General features: G+C 42.1%; 1 protein-coding gene across 1 annotated transcript in view; it reads right to left on the bottom strand.

The window, feature by feature from the left end:
- Positions 1–470: 470 nt before the first annotated feature.
- Positions 471–17,286, bottom strand: part of SPOCK1 (SPARC (osteonectin), cwcv and kazal like domains proteoglycan 1) — a 269,773-nt gene continuing 252,957 nt past the window's right edge. The window contains exons 8-11 of the mRNA XM_054516394.1: positions 11,838–12,059; positions 11,191–11,253; positions 6,015–6,152; positions 471–5,027 (exon numbers count right to left, since the gene is read on the bottom strand). Of these exons, the coding sequence (XP_054372369.1) occupies positions 4,837–5,027; positions 6,015–6,152; positions 11,191–11,253; positions 11,838–12,059 (614 nt within the window). The 3' untranslated portion in view covers positions 471–4,836. The remainder of the gene's footprint in view (positions 5,028–6,014; positions 6,153–11,190; positions 11,254–11,837; positions 12,060–17,286) is intronic.

Below are 17,286 nucleotides of genomic sequence, written 5' to 3'. Positions count from 1 at the left end.
CCAAGTATTTCTAAATGAGGATGGCTTCTCACCAATTGTATTTAATATAATTTTGCCTTCATTTATCATGTAGATAATGGCTGAGTGTGGCTGTGTTTGTGGAATTGCCCTGGATACCTTCAGAAGAGACAGAAAAATGTGACAATTTGCAATCTAGAGAGGAAATAGAAATGAAAGCTTCCCCCTCTGCCCTTGCTAGTTCCTCAAAAATCAATTTTAATATAATTTGAAAAGTTCTGATTTTGGTACAGTTATTCCATTCCGTTTGGTTTCATTTCTGCTTCTGAAATAGAGGTTTCTGGAGACCTTGCATTAACTCCACAGATTACAGCTGGCATTGAACAGAGGTATAAGTTATGAAGCAAATATAAAGGAGCATCCATTTCCATGTATGATTAAATGCTGACTCAAGGTAGTGCAGTATTTTTGGTCCCCTAAGTTTAATAAAATTCAGGACAGGCAACAAGGAGTCGCAGACAAATTAAAATTTATTGAGACAGACAAAAATGCAACTATTTCAGACTACAGTTAAGCATTTACAGTTAACCAAAGGTAGCAAAATGCTCACATTCCACTTAACTCCTTATGGAAAAAGCATTCAGAATTTACTATGCAGCTCTACTTACTATGATAGTCTACATCCATCTACAGTAGGGACATCGAACTGAAACACGAAATATTTGGATCTCTCCTTACAGATCTACACATTGAACAGTAACAGACATCAACAGCATTGAGAAAAGTATAAAAAGACCAGAACCCACCTACTGTAGAAAGGGCTTTTTGATGTGTAGTAACTGTACAAGGCAGTCTGTGGGTGAAAGGATGGGACACAGGAGGGGCTGCAGAGAAGCCAACAAATGGAGGGAGCGAAGCTCGAGCGACCTGGTCTGGGTCAGGTGGTGACCTTAGATCTACATCAGTTGCTGCTTGAGGGAGAAAAGGCTACAAAACTCCTAATATCAAAATATTCCCATGCCAGAAATGTACACTGAGACTAACAGACTAGGCTGGAGAGGCAAAGAGAAGCATTCACTAACAAACAGTGTTGTTTTAAATATAAACTTTACATCTTCAATATAAACTGTAGAATAAATATTAAATAAACAGTTCAAATGGTTAAAAATAATAGTACAGAATAGCTTAAAAAAAAGGCAAAGTAAATAAAGAGGATTCTTTGTGTTCACAGCAAAGGCCAGTAATGACCCAAAAAAACCCAGCTGTGCTGAAATCTGAACTCAAAATTTTGATTTAACTACACTAGTTAAAAGGAACATAAAGCAATGCCTAACAGTATCTCATAGACTGTAATATGAAAAGAAAATGAGATTAAAAATTGGTTTGTGTTTCTAAAAGAATGGGACAACTCTGATTCCATTTGGCTTGTGTCTCGAAAAGAATGGGACAACTCAGAGTCCATTTTTCACAATGAGAAAATGTTTGGAAGGTCAATGACTTGATTCAGATGGGAAGTAAGTCTTGTTTTGTAAAAAAAAAAAAAGGAAAGAGAAAAAAAAGAATTAAATTAAGTTGGAAGCAAATGAAATCCTTTACAAAGCATGAAAAATGGAAGGGGCTTGATCTGGAGGAGCACAGGTTCTTGGTAGAATCGCTGGTTTCTTTATCACTATTTAATTAAATAGAAGATTTTCTTAATGCATCTCCCCAACCTGGACACACACACACACACACACACATATGCACACACATATTTGTGCATAAATGCATTTATACAGTCACACAGAGATATACATATGTATAAATAGGCTGCAGGTCCCCACCACGGTAGGATGCCAGTGGATCACAAAAGGGCTTTGTCAAATATCTTTGTAGGATTTGGGAACTTGCTCTCAAAGCAATCCAGAGTCTGAGCTGCCCTTCCAAGCACGTGTGCCCTGCTCCTGCCTGGCTGGACCCTGGAACCGGGCAGGGCTGCCCTGCCCAGCTGCCCCAGCCCATAAATGGCACATTTCCCACTCTGGCTGGAGCCAGAAGAACACTTGCACGAGTCAAAGAGGTGACTGAACGGTCACCTGGAGAGGGGGGTGTGCCTGGATCCAGGCCAGCATGCCTAGAACAGTTTGTGTGTGTCTGTGTGTGTTTCTGGGTGCTGGGGATGTGCTACCAGAGGCCACCCAAGCCAGCCAAAGCATCTGACCCTTCACCAGGCTGTGCTGGGCATGGAGCTGTTTCACTGGGGCTGTTTCACTGCCCCATGTTTGAGCTGGTGAGTCTGAGAGACAGTAATTGGTTTACAGTTAGATATAAAGCTTTGATTTATAATTCCAACTCTGATTTGGAAGCATCACATGTGAAACATCTCAGCCAGGAGACCACCAGTGGGTGGTGCTGCCATGTCTGCACATGTAACCTCAAAGATGTTCACATTCCCTTTTAAAGGCTTATTTAACAGCTTTAGCTTAACCATCTTGCATGTTTTACACGGGACACAGCCCCCTGCAGCCTCAGACCTGGTACTGCCTGCCAGGGCTCAGAGTGCCAGGCTTTGCCCTGGGGAGTGCTGGGCAGGAGAAGGGATCTGTGACCTTTGATGGAAGGCACAGCCCAGGATAAGCTGTGTTGGCACAGGACTGCCAAAAGCCCCCCTAGCTCTATGTGGAGAATGAGTCCAGCCAGGAGGATCAGCATAATCTGCTGATTGTGGAGCTCAGACTTATGGCAGAATGAAATGGCAGCTCTGTGCCTCAGGCAGGTCTTGCACAGGACAGCAGAGCCAGACCCAGAGAGTGTGGGGTTAATTAAGAAAATACCAGAGGAAAACTAGACAGGATGTTTGAGAAGGAACCTACTGACAGTGTTCAATTGCTTCTCACAAAATCATATTTAGGAGACAGAAATGGTGGGTTATCTGCTCCTCCTGCAAGTTGGCAGGATTTCTGTGGAAGGCAAATAGAAAAAGTGTGCATATGTGTGTCTGTGTGTGTTTGTGTGGTGCAGCTCATGGAAAATGATTATTAAATATATTTTTCTAAAGCTATGGGAAAACCAAAGGGATTTATTTGAGGCAGGGCAGATTGCAGGCCTTTTGCAAATGACTGTGATGGCAGATTTTTGGGAGGATGCAGGGGCGTGAAACAACAAATTCCTCATGGTTTTACACATCCTTCTGCATTAATAATGATTATGTAGGCTTGCTCTTTGTTCTCAGGTCATTGATCTGGATAAATAGGAAATAAAAGAGGAGAAAACAGGAGAGCCCCTGCAGCACATGGTACCTGAAAGGAATTCCACTTCTGATCACATCTGAAAGCAGAGGTCCTACCCAGAGGGCTGCCAGGCAGGCACTGGCTTTGGAGAGGGCTGAGAGCCAACATCCCCAGGCCAATGTACCTAAAAACTGACTTCTGCCAATCTGTGTGGTATTTTCCAGCTTTCAACTAACTATGTAGACAACCATGTTGTGACTCAATGCTGTCTCCATCTCTATATCCACCATTAACTCAGAAAAAAAAAAATCTAATTAGTTTTTGTTATAAAAAACACATTTTTCATTCTGCAGAAAAGCTCATTGGCCAACCACAGGCTCTGCTAAAGTACTTACACCAGCATCCTGATGGAAGAGTGGGGTTAAGGTTCCTCTTACTGCTTCACAAAACAGCAAAACCAATAAAAGATCACCACAGCACATTACTGCATCTGGGAACTGCCATGGGAAAGGATACTGCAAATAATGTAATGTCAATATGCTCTGGTACAAGAGCTTTGAATATATGGGAGGTATTGAGGGAATCACAGATTGGATTTTAATTCTATTCTCTTTTAAGAGTGTGCATTACAAGTGTGCAGCCACACTGAGCCAAGGGGTTTTGCTTTTGAAATATCACCACCAAAAACTGTTTTTTCAAGCAGGTATCTTTACTTGAAATAAGGGACAGTTCCTTTTGAGAGCTGGTGTCTTGGGCAGCATTCTGGCTTTGGAAGGAGGGCTGCTCAGTGGAGAACAGGCAGCTCTGTGCTGTGTGAGCTGGGAGCAGGGGCTGCCTGTGTGTTATCAGGGACCCTCCTGGTGCAAATGAGCAGCTGAGGAACAGCTCTGGGGGTGGTTATGGTGCTACAAATTCACCAAATGCTCTCCCCTTAAACACTCTGAAAGGCAGATGGACTCTGTCCCTGCCTCGAGGGATTGGTCCATGGCAGCTGCAGCATCTCTGAAGATCAAGAAGGTCGTGTTCCTTTATCAAATAAAGAGTGTCAGTGAGCTGATTGTGCCCTGGTGGGAGTTTTGCCTTCAGTGTGAGCTGGACTAAACCTGTTAGACTCATTCTCAGAGAATGGAAGGAAGGGGGTTTTCTTCTGGATTTAACCCCTGGTACTGGGCAGCCACTGTCCAAAGAGACTTACTCTTCATGGGACATTAGAAATACAGGCTGGAAAACGAGGCACCTGCTTTTCCTTCTTCATGAAAGAAAAACCTTTTTCTCATATGATCCAGGTAACAATTTATGACACAAATTCTCTGACATGAGAGGGGCTTCTTAGCCTTTGTATTGTTTTTTTTTTGAGCCCCTTCCAGGATTCTTTCATAGGATGGATTTCATAAGTGGTGCAAATGAAGATTAAGACACAAAATGGTTTTGAAACAAAACTCATTGCCCCTGTGGATAGAACAAAAATCCCCCAAACCAACTGAACAAAAGCTGTATTTCAAACAGTCCTTTGCTGGAAAAAAAAAGTTGTCATCCAAATTAAATTTGCTATACAAAATTAAACTCAGTAGAGAGGGAATTTTTGTGCCAGGTACTCTCAGATACAATTGCAGAGATATGATGTGAGTTGCAATATTGTGCAAAACGTGAGTCCTCATCATGATGGGCACTACCATATATAACCAATTTCATCATCCTTATCATCATCTTCATCTTCATCATCTTCATTAGCTGCTCTTACATGAATCTTCAGTTTCCCTTCTTTGTCTTTTTTTGTTGCTTCAGGTTCCTCTTCCAAATCATCCAACAATACAACAGATCCACCACTGCCAAAATCCCCTGAGGTTTCTTGCTCTTCTTCTGAAACAGGTGAGCAGGAAAGGTCATTTCCTCACAGAACACCAAATTCCACATTAATCACTATCCTTGTCATGCAAGCCACTGTCATTTGCAATGTTATTTTTTAAATTAATTGGTTCAGCTATTCATGAAACAACCTTAAAATTTCAATTTTCATTCTGAACTAGGAAAAATACATATAACTATAAAGTCTGAATTTTTTTGCATAAAACGCCCTCTTATGCATTTTCTTCCTTCTAGAGGCTTGACTGGAAAATTCCAGAACATGTGCATGCAGGCCAGAAAATCATTATTCCTTTGTAAATACTTTCATTCCATCCCTGCTCTGTATACCACGCCAAAAAATTAAAAAAAATGGTTTTATTTGAGGGCATAAACCTCACTCTGCAAATACAGTTATTGAACCAAAGATCTGTGATGTTATTCTGGGCATCCTGGACATTCTAGGTCTCTGTTCCTTCTCAAAAAAGAAAGCTGCACTCAAACCTTCCCTGAGGCACCCAGAAGGACTGTAGGTGACATCTTCCTTGTCTGGGCACAACAGCTAATTGGTCATTTCACTTACCTACATAATATTGTCCTGTCAGCAATTGTATCTGCCTTGGCTGCTAATGCATACAATTTTACACATTTAGGCCTTCTCTTGTCTGGAAAGTTCCAGTAGATGTGCATTCCAGAGTATACAGATTATATTTAATAACCATGCAATCAACCCCAGACCCTTAATTTTAATATCACTAACTGCACTTTCCAGGCTGGTAGGAAAAATACCTTAACAGTGGTTATTGCCTGTTAAGTTGTGCTGCAGCCCTGCTGTCCAAAGGAGCCACGAGAGCCCCATTTGTGTGTGAACAGGAGAACAGAGGAGCACTTTGAACTATGCTACTCGTGTTTTCCCTCTTGTCATCATCCTCAGTGGTACAGCAAAGGCAGGGTTACCGCAGTGTTAATTCCCCCATTGTCTGAGGAAAGCAGATCATTACTCACCACAGCTGACTGTGCCTTGCTTTCTGGAGCCAGCTATCTCATTGCCATACTTATCAACACACCAGCACTGCCCCGTGCTGCCATGGCACTGCGTGGCTTTGTAATAACCCTCGTCATTGCAGCGGGGGATGAAAGCACCTGAATAAAATATAAAGTGTGCTCAGTAATGCAGGCCTCTGCAGGAGCAAACACACACACAGGGAATTAGGAACTTAGCACTTATATACATGAAGATCTTGACAATGTTGGCAAGGAAATGCGTGCGATTATCTGGTGCCTGAAAGAGTGAAGGAATTATTTCTGGTGAACTCTTTTCAGACAGCCTGGTCACAGTGTATAAATGTGTGCTCATATCCAGCACACAGAGGAGGGTGTCACACAGCTCTAGAGAGAGCTTCAGTCTGCCCCTGAATGATTGATATTCCCACAGAGCCTTTTCACATTTAACTCCTGGTTTTAAACTTTTCTTCCCAACAGGATTATTACCCCAACTTCATTAGTTCTGCATTTCCCCTCCTTCAGTGTTTATCACATGAGTCTTTCCACAACACTGTAATTATCCCTGGAAGGTATCTGCCATCTGCTTGCTATTCATACTAATCTCAGGCACATCCCCTGACTTACTGAGAGCTCCCATGTATAAAAGAAGAAATAATGCACAGGCTTTACAGAGAGGGGCAACAGGATCTGAGTCAGTAAGTCTTTGGATTTGAAGCCCAAGTTTTGTCTCACAATAAAACCAATATATTTCAGCCTTGTAGAGTGTGGTTCATTCTGGCTTCTGGAGAGAGGGAAACTCTCAGGAGAAACCTATGTTATTGTTCCCACCATTTTCAGCAGATACAGCAAATGCACTTCAGTATGAAAAGCCCTCTTGTTCTTGGAGATGAGTTAGCTTTATTCCCACTGGAGGTCAGCACATTCATTTTTCCCTTCTTTGTCAATTGCTTCAATTTGAAACATGACATAAACACCCCCTTGCCCCCAAATTTCTTGTCTCAAATGATTTTTGAGAAAGTGGTTTTCTCCTTTGTCAAAGATACCAGTGATTTACTGGTGGTTCAGTAAAGTTTTTTAACTAGTTCCATGTGTAGCATCTATTCAGACAGCACATGTGTCAAAGGGGCCACTTCCACTACATTTCTCACAGGAAAAGATGAAGGAGAAGGTGCTGCCCAAATGTCACCAGATTTCCTATATAAAAGACATAAAAGTGGAAGTCAGTCAGTCTCATGCACACAGAGAGTGAATGTGAAATTCACACAAAGTGAATCTGAATATCCAAACTCGTTGCTCTGCAGATCTTGTCTAAAGTTTGAGTGCTGCTAATACAGGTCTGGGAGATGAGAAGAGAAACCTTTGAACACCTGCAGAAATCTTTGTATATCACATCAGTTTTGGAGACCACATCCACGAGTGAGAATATTTTAAATATTGTCAAAGCATGATCTTGTAGTAGGTTTGCTAATAGGAATCACCATTATGTTCATGTACAAATGTAAGCATGCTAGCAACTATCAAAGATTAATTTTCACTCTAGTGAAAATAGTTTTAATAACAAATATATGTATTTTCCTTGGCAGGTTTTTGTAAGTTAATAATCAGTGTTCAAAACTTCATTTCACTATCAATTAGGAAAGATTTTTTTTTCATATTTACGCTCATGTCCTGCCTCTGATAAGCACTGCAGGTGCTTATCAAACCATACACAACCTTGGGAAAAGTGCTCAGGTGCTGACTGGGAGCTGGTGTAAATCAGCACAGCTGTACCCATGTCACTAGAGGTGCCCTTTTATTTCTGATCAACATCTGGCTCCAGGGAAGGATCAAAGGGGGAACCTCAGGGGCATTACAGGGTGAGCACAGAACAGCTTCTGCATTTTAAACTGTCTCATGCTTTCTCTTTTCCTAGGGCAATGCAATCTTTTCCTTCTTTCAAACAGGCCTTTTTGCATAGTTTCACTGTTTCTTGTAAGGTATGAAAATGTTCCACGCTGCCTATAAAAGCTTTAAAAGATTTAAAAATAAATTGTGGCCCAGGCTCAGAGCCAAGATAACTGTGTATGAATAGATTCACACTTTGGGTCACAGTGAAGAGTGGAAGGTGCCTTTCCCTCTGCGTGGGAAATTCGTGCCAATTTCTATGTAACACTGGAGCTTTAAATATTTATCTATGCACACTAATGTCCCAGTATTTGCCAGCCATCAGAGGGAGGATGCAGCATGTCCTCTCTGATGTGTCAGGTGCAGGTCTGGAGAGGATAGAGTGGCTGGGAACAAGTGTTGTACAACGTGATGATTCTCCCTGTGAATTGTACACAAATGTAGACAAATCAGCCTGTCTTTGTTAGAAATGAGCTGGCTACAAGCTCTGCTATCCTGGAGCATGGCACCCAGACAGGCCATTTGCTGGGTTTGGCATCAGGGAACATCTGGAGCTTTCCTCTCCAGAGGTTCTTGCACAGGCAGTGCTTCCCACAAGCCTGGGCACCACAAAATGTGAGTTCATCCCCACAAACTGCCCCAAGCTACTGAATCCTGCCTCCCCACCTCCCTTTGTCCTGGGAAAGGTTTAGTTATTCCACACAAACTTGAACAGCACTGTTGCATCTGTATCCTCTCTATGGACCCAGACCTAGACCTTTTTTTTTTTGCATAATTTCCTTATCTATATAACACTCCCCTTCCTTAGAGAACAGGAGGAGAATAATTATATGCTAAAGATAGAGGTAAAAGCCTGTCAGAATTAAGTACTAGCCAGCACACAGCTCCTGGTATTAGCTATTATATTAGCTGAATCCACAGGGTTGATATAGGAGAAAACAGCGATGGGAGCAGAAATTTATTACTTTAGTGGAGTGGGAGAAGCATTATCAGTCTGCACAGTTGTATGCTCTAAAAGTACAGTCTCTGCAGTTAATTTTACTCCAGATAAATCTGGTAGGAAAAGATGAATAGTGCTGTTTATTTTTTAATTCAGTCTCCTGGGATGCTAGACTTCATTTGAAAGCCTCCAAATTCAACATATCTAATGGCAATGGCTTTGAAGTACTTTGTTGCAACTGTCATGTGTTTTGAAAAATATATAGAGAAGGAAATATCAAAAGTCATCATTTTTATCAATGGATACAAGTTAACAAAAATATTCTTCGTGCTAGTGCCCAGACTGTAAGTGCTGTGCTCTCTATGTCAGGGTCAGAGGAGGAAAAAGAATAATTAAATATTACTTTCTCTGAAAATACTAATCTCTTTTCAACTTTGCCATTGCTACAAGTCACATGTATGTTTGAGCTTCATTTGAATGATTTTTCAGACAGTGAAGAGAAAAGACAATGTTTTCTGCTGTATAAATAGCTCTTATATCAAATTAAAATCTCCATGACAGGTGTCATTATGCAGGAAGACTTTCAGGGTAGATGAAGCAAAGAGTTCCTCTTTATATTATAATTTTCTAGCTTGTGGAACAACCTGTGCCTGACACCTTGATTTGTTGAGCTTCACCACCTTCATTCTTCTCCTATTTTTTTTTTTTATTAATACAGTTGACTAGAAGTTATTTGTGTTAAGGGACCATTCTTACTGCTTTTACTTTGTCATTTTACTCCTGCTATTGTGATCAGATCCCAGGGACATGTGCTACAACCACCTGCATGTTGAACTACCTGCAACCCAGGCATCATTCTTCCCACACACCAGACCAAACTAATGTTTCAACCTAGGTGACATTTATTGCACGTAGAAAATAACAGCAAAGCATAAAATAAATATGGGATAGTCAAAGATATCTGTTAAGAACTGGGCTTCTTATTCTTTTAGGTGACTTTGAAAATCATGACACCCATGAGACAGAGAACATTGTGACTTCCTCTGCCACAACATTCCCTTGAACACAAATGCAGAATATTTACTGAATGGAGCACACATATCCCAAGTGATCAATCCTCCCTTTGCTCCCACAGCCAGGAACAGCAGGAGCTGTGACTCTGAAACATCCTAATCTTCACGTGAACTTGCAATGAAAGGATGATGGATCTAAACCACAGTCCCTGTGGCCTTTAGGAATGTTTATTCTTCATTTAAACCAATGAATCCAGGTTGGGATTGTTCACAAGGCACCTGAACCTTGAGTCCAAATGGCAGTGGCATCTGGGAGGGGCAGGATTTGGCAGAGCTGAGCTTTTGCAGGGTGTGCTGAGTATGGAGCAGCAGCAGGCTGCAGTGTGGGAGGCACGAGCAGCCTGCAGCAGAGCTGTGCACACCCTGGGCTGCAGCTGGGGATGCTCTGGGAGCCTGACATGGTCTCCATGATGGGGCTGACAGCAGGGCTGAGCTCAGCCACTCCTCAAGGGTGAAGTGCAGGGCTTGCATCTGTCCTGCCGTGCCTCAGGGGCTGGGCTCTGTGTGCACAAATGTGCTGGGACACAGGTTTTGGTAAAACACCAGCACACAAACACCAGGCCACACATCACTGGCTGATTTTAGGGTAGGGAATTAGTCACTTGAAATTTTTTCAGTTCAGCAACCTGATTTTTCAGCAATTAATTGGGAAATGCCATGTGGGGATTTATTTAACCTAATTTTAGATATTCATCAGAGTAAGTCATGAATCAATTCAGGCTCCCAATAGGCATGAGAGAGGGACAGGCATGACCACATCCTACAGCAGGAAGCATCCTGCAGGCTGCCTAAAATGAGGTGGTATGAATTCCTGTTTTCATATACAAAGAATATACTGAAACATTTTAAGGAGTGATTAGGCAAAATTGAACCCCAAGGAAAGCCTGCATTGTACCATAACTGGAAGGGAACATGAATGCATGGGCTATGCACCTTCAGTCACCCTTCAAAGATGGGAGCCTTGAGTATCAAGCAGCCTCCCAGTACTTACTGTGACCTGTGAGGTGATGAAGGCAGTATTAAGCTCTGTGCAGACAAGGCTTTGCATTTCTGGAGAGCTGTAAATTAGCTCTGAACCCGTTGCCACGCTGACACCTGTTCTGTGTGTTGCTATCTCATTATTTGTTTAATTTCATAGTGTCAGGCCTACGCTCCGTGCTGCATATTCCCGACTCAAAACATTAGTCTCTAATTGAAAAACCATTACTGCATATAAAGTTACAATAATCACAGAAGCTTTAATTAGTTGAGCAAATGAATAGCAAGTAATCGAACTTACCCAACAGACTCTTCCCTCTACTTAGCTTTTGAATTCTATTCATTTCATTCTGGCAAGGAAGACCTAAAATATAATGTATAAGAATCAGTTTCCAGATGGCACGGGACAGGCTCTGTAATGAGTGGCTTCACTGCTGACATGAAATGTGGGCTACTGTACACCTGGGACTGAGAGAAGCCCATATGCTGGTACTGTACTGCAAAACAAATTTATGTCATTAGCTCCACTAATTAAAAAAAAAAAAAAAAAGGCAACACTGTAGTTGAGAGTAGTGTTTGGGGGCCATTTTAATTGTTAAACCATTCTACCTCCCTTTTCACCAAACTGACATCATGCCAGCTCCCTGATTTATGACTTGCTAATTGGCTAAATTCTGTGTTAATAAAAGAGTAAATCCTTGAGCTTTCTGTCATCAATAGAGCTTATTTCTAGACTGTCTGCAGTGACACTTACTACTTTATTTGCTTTAATGATCAAGAGATGTTAATATAGTTCATCTTTGACAATAAACATGGTTCCAGAATGCCCTTCACACTGGTGCTGAGCAAAAGGGCTTTTAACACACCTGCCTGCCAATGAGCAAACTCTACAGGCAGGCCCTGAGACAGAGAGAGCCAAACAGCTCCTCTTTGCATGGCCCAGCTCACCTCCTGGCTTCTGGAAGCAGTAGCACCACTCGTTGTTGGAAAGCTTCCCGTCCTTGAAGGAGTCACAGGAGTTGAAGAGAGGTTTGACACACGGCTCGTACTTATCCAAGTAAATGGCACTGATCTCCGAGGGATCCAGCAGCAGGTCGTAGTTCATGTCAAGCTTGTTGAACATCCAGCCTAAGGAATCCTTACAGATTGGTAGGATGCTGGTGTCAAATCCTGTAAGAAGACAGGCAAATATTCTCCAGCTGAACCCCGGCATGCCCCCAGCACAGGAACCACTCTAAGGTGGAGCCCTGCCAACTTTTGTTTTTGTGGCTGGACTCTGAACACTGAGCTGACTTGCCCAAAGCAGAACAAAATCCTAAGACTGAACTGACTGTGTAAGGCTTAAACCCAAGCACAGCTACAAACCAGAGCACTACTCACACTCTGTGGGAGCTGTGGGGTAAAGAGGGCTGAGCTTCAGAACTAGTTTCTGTAATTTAAAGTTATCTCTACTCAAAAAATTCTTGCTTTTTTTTTGCTTCAGTCCTCAGTCCAAGTGTCTTGGCCTGGTTCCAGGAAACTGAAATGTGATGAGAAAAGGCTGTATCCACCATATTTTCAACCTAGACTGTATCTGAATGCAATTTAAATCCTGTTTCCCAGACTCATTTCTAGTTGTCTGATCACATTCTTTCCTGCTGCGCTCTCACCTTCTACCTCTCATCCTTGCTTTTCACTTTTCAAAGGCCTGTCTGTGGTTTGTGACAACAAACTGCTTTGATCTGGACTGTGAGCTGTCTGGAGGAGAGAAGAGGTGAAGTGTCTCTGTTCCTCACATCGCTCTGAGGGAGGGCACAGCCTCAGCTGGAGCTGCCCATGCTCTTGTATGCTGTACCAGCACCTTCCTGCAGCAACACAGGACTCTGCTTCTCCAGCGCTTTGGAAACCATCACCATCATTCATTTTAACAGCCCAGATTCTTCAAAGACTGCTGCAGCAGCAGTGGTTATCACAGAAAGCCCAAGTCATGCATATAGATACCCACTGTGTATATGAGAGACACGTTCCAGTATCCTGCAGTCTCCAGAAAAACAGTGGTGTGGGGCACTATAAATCCACACTGGCATGGTATTTTTTCAATGCTTAAACTAAATTCCAAGTTATCTACAATGTAAGGAAGTATATTTGTAATACAGAGATAATAAATCTGATAACAAGGGTATTGGTTTCAACCAGGACTCAGAAACATGAAATGCACTGGTTGGGGATTTGCAGGGACAGAGGGCTCCTGACACCCTGGGCCTCTGGCGCTCACACTGCTCCAGCTGGGAGCAATAACCTGCCTGTGCACTCTCACTCTGCTTTGGGCCTGAGAAGAGAAGCCTGATGAGCTTTTTCCTTCAGCTGCAACTTTCACTGAAAGAGGCTAAGCTTAGCTTTGTTTGCTGTACGTGTTCCTTTCAGGATGCTGCTTTGTTGAAGTGGAAGCTGAGATGTTGCTGGAATCATGCTGACAGTTTGCCCAAGCTCTGCACCCTACTCGCTATTTTAGGCATGAATCCAAAGGAGAGCAGGGCTTTTTGCTGGAAGCTGTGGTTTTTGTATGCAGCTGTGGCTATAGGTTGTCAGTGACACAGAGGGACAATCAGAAGGGTCTACTAATGGGAAGGTTTGTGTCATTCATAATACATGTTTCTCTAAAGAAGGAAGAAGGTAAAGCCATTTCCTCAGGGCTAGAGCAGCTCAGAAAGGGAAGAGAGAAATCATGCTGAACATTTCATCACATTTTTATGCTGTTATCTCCCATAACATTATCTAATCATGTTTGAGCACAGTGAAAAAGAACAAGGCTGTGTGAATAGATGTAGGAGGGAGCTCCTTGCCTTGCTGAAGCAATTAGAAATATTGACTTAAATAATTGAAGTCATCTAAAGAAGGCAAGCAGGACTTGGTCACTCTGCAATCTTTTGTCAAGTGAAAAGATTTAAGATTCCTCACCTTTGCCTTTACGAAGCAACAGGAGCAGGGCACCCAGTCCTGCCCTGTGCAGGTGTTTGGTGCCACATTCCCCACACAGGGCAGGTTAAAAGTAGTCAAACAGGCAGGGGTAGATCATTCAACTGCAGGGTGGAGCTGGGATCAGCTCCAGCTATCCCAGTTTACCAGTTTTGAGGAGAAAAAGAGCTAGTTTCCAATGTCTGCTCTTTTTCTGCACAGATGCTCTCTCTGACAATGGATTTTACATGTGGTGGTGGCACTTACTGCTGCAAAGGATGAGTAACTGCAAGGTGTGCTGTGTCATCAGTTGAGTATGGTACGTGTTGCTCAGCCCTAATAGTCCCTAAAGGCATCTCTTAACTGGCAGGGACCAAAGCAGGGAGATCTGGAATGAACTTGCCCCTGACAGTGCCTATAGATTATTTCTGAGTCTTGTCCTCCCTGTTGGGAAATCTCCACCTGTGTGTGCAATGGGGATGCACCACCAGCCTGCCCTCAGCACAGATCTGTCTGAGCAAATCACCAGTAGTGACTGCAGTGAGCACAAAGCTGCTCTGTGACACACCATCAGGGCTGGATGGGAGATACAGCTGGGAAAGGTCACTCAAGAAGACAGTTAATTACATTAATTGAAGAGGTTTTGATTATCATTTCTTATAAACAGGGGAGCTTTCACTGTTGTTACCTGAGTTCCAGATTAGATTTATTAAGAGGCTGGTTTACTAAACAGTGCTGGATTATCAGACAATGTGGTCTGGAAGTCCTGAAATATTGAAGTGGTAGGTGTGACAGAAAGTCCTTAGCTAGATGGTTATTATCAGTGGAAAGTTAATTCTTTAATTGTCCCCCAGTATGTTGTTGAAGGTAAATAGCAGCTCCACTTCATATTGTCTCCTGATAAAAGGTACTGCCCATAAATTGCATCTGCAGCCCAAACCCAACAGCCCTGGATGCTCTCAGCACCCAGCACCAGGAGTGAAAGCCAAATGTCCCCTAAATGTCCAACACAGGCTCTGATTCATGGCATAACCAGGGCAGCTGATGGAAAATGGCTTTTGGAGCTCACTTACCTTCCCTGGGAGGTCACTGTGTTCCTGGTAAGGCCAAGTGATATTGACTGAATTAACTTCTTTTTAGACTCTTTTGATATACTTATCTATAAATATGAAGCAATTTTCTGGATGAAATAAACCACATACTATAATTCTGTGAAGAATTCAGTGCTTGGTTAACAGGCTGGATTTCCAGCACAACAGACCCAGAATAAGCAACTTCTGTGAGAACTCTTCTGCATTTTCTGCTCATCAGCTCAGTGCTGCAGTGCCTTTGGTGAGAAGCAGGAGGATGGTGCAGGCTCCACATCCCTCTTGGCTCCTTGGCAGAGGCTGCCCACACAGATGCCAATTAATGCCAGCTGAGGTGGTGGCTGCTCTCATTTGGACACCTGCTCACAAGGACCTGGACTAAGACCATCTTGTTCCTCTTTTCAACTGACAGCTGTTCAGCATCCTGACAACTTTCATTCACTACAGAGCTGGAAGGAAATCAAGCTGGTGACCTACATGTAAAAGTCTCTCATCCCATGAACACATAAAATGCTCCACCTCCTCTGAATGAAAATGGAATTAAATTTTAAAAAGTCTTTAGGTGAAAATCTTTATTAAAAATAAACACACCTTCTGGCATGAAAGACTTATTTTCCCCCTTCAAGAGTTGACTTACATGAGCCATTTTTATTTTATTAAAGTATGCTACAATTAAATTAACTGGGGTATAATTAACCTAATTTCCCCCATCGCTTAAAATAAAAGAAGGAGAAGAATGTTCCCCAGAAAAAAAAATCCTTTATATTGCATAGACCTCTAGTAAAAGAAAAACAACACCCACTTCAACCAGGGAGACTATCTGGATACAATATGGGGATGTTATGAATTTTCAACAGGCTCAAGAGCAATTTGTATCTGATCTTGCTACCTAATTAGTTTTATTATTTCCCTATGTCAAAACATGTCCCTGAGTTTCTTACATCATTTATTGAGGAGATTTTAATTGCACAAAGTCTTCAGAAGACAAAGTACCTGGCCCACAGTGCTTTGCTGGGATCAGAGCTCAGGGAAGGAAGGTTTGAAATCTAAACACAATGATCTTCCTCCTCCTTTTCCTTTCAAGAGAGTTACAAAGAAAATAAAAAGGAGTGTACTTTTTTTTTTTCCTTTACCTGGGGGTGAACATAATACACTCAAAATGCTTATTTACACTCACACTAACATCTTGAAAAATTAATGTAGCGCAGAGAAATCTCTGCTGGAAAACCTTCTCTGGACAGCTGATGTGTCCGAGGCATTGGAGTCATGGCATCCCACCATCTGCTCCTTCTGCTGCCACGGGGGCACATCCAAAATGGATTATTTGAGGATGTTCATGCCTTTTCAAACCCTGCAGGCACAACCAAACCAGCTCAGTTTAATGAAATGAAGTGTGTGGTGAGGATGGCAACACAGGCTGAGCCATAAAAAAGGGCAATGTGTACATCAGAGTGTGGGTGTCCTGTTTGCCAGGATTCACAAACATCCTTTCCCACAGCTTGGGTATGTGAACTTTGCTTTGAATTCTGAGTTTAAGGTGTCTTTCATTTTTACTAATGTTTGAAGTTGGAGAGAGCCAAATACTGCTGTCCTCACCCTGTGTGTATTTTCAGTGCCACCAGGGAGAATGTGAGCTGCAGAATTTGGCACATGCAGATTAATTCATGAATTCTGTTGCAAAGCCTCAAAAAGAAAAACAAGCCCAAGTTTTGTGGCATTCAAAAATGGCTTAGGCATGTAAACTCATAAAGTTTCTTTCTTTTTTTTTTAATTGATATAGAAGAAAATAAGAAAATGTAGAAAATGTGCCAAACTAAATCAACAGTCTAAAAACGAACATTGTTGAGAGCAAGTGTTTAAAATCATCAGTCAGCCTTTCAAATAAAAGCTGCCAGGAATCAAACTAAACTCAAAAGAGATAACAGCTCCTCTGTGAATCAGAGCAAACACTGCAGAATTACCAGGAATGTTTTTCTCACTGAAATTGCTTAAGGAAAAAACCCCAAAAAACAACTACTCAACACCTTTAGGATTTGGTCTCTGGCAAGGTCACCATGAGGATGTCACGAATCATCTGCATGAAAACATCCTTTTGACAATCTGATAAAATGAGATTTCCTATGATTCTGGGCCTAAAGGACTTCAAATAAAGTTTAAAGCCTCTCAGGCTTTCTGTCATGGGGTTTGAAATGAATTCACATCTGGAAGCCATGATTAGCTGTACATCCAGTTGCTTTTTGCACTGTGCTTCGGATCCTCTGCATGAGAATATCTTTTTTTGGAGCACTGTTTCAGAAAAAAGTAGGACATACAATTTTAAAGACTCTGACTTTGTAGTAAATACTGTGCAAAATAAGGGACACATGAAAAAAGAT

The sequence above is a fragment of the Molothrus ater genome, chromosome 15 (genome assembly GCF_012460135.2).
Source record: "Molothrus ater isolate BHLD 08-10-18 breed brown headed cowbird chromosome 15, BPBGC_Mater_1.1, whole genome shotgun sequence".
NCBI lineage: Eukaryota > Metazoa > Chordata > Aves > Passeriformes > Icteridae > Molothrus > Molothrus ater.
This window is presented reverse-complemented; position numbering and strand designations above follow the sequence as displayed.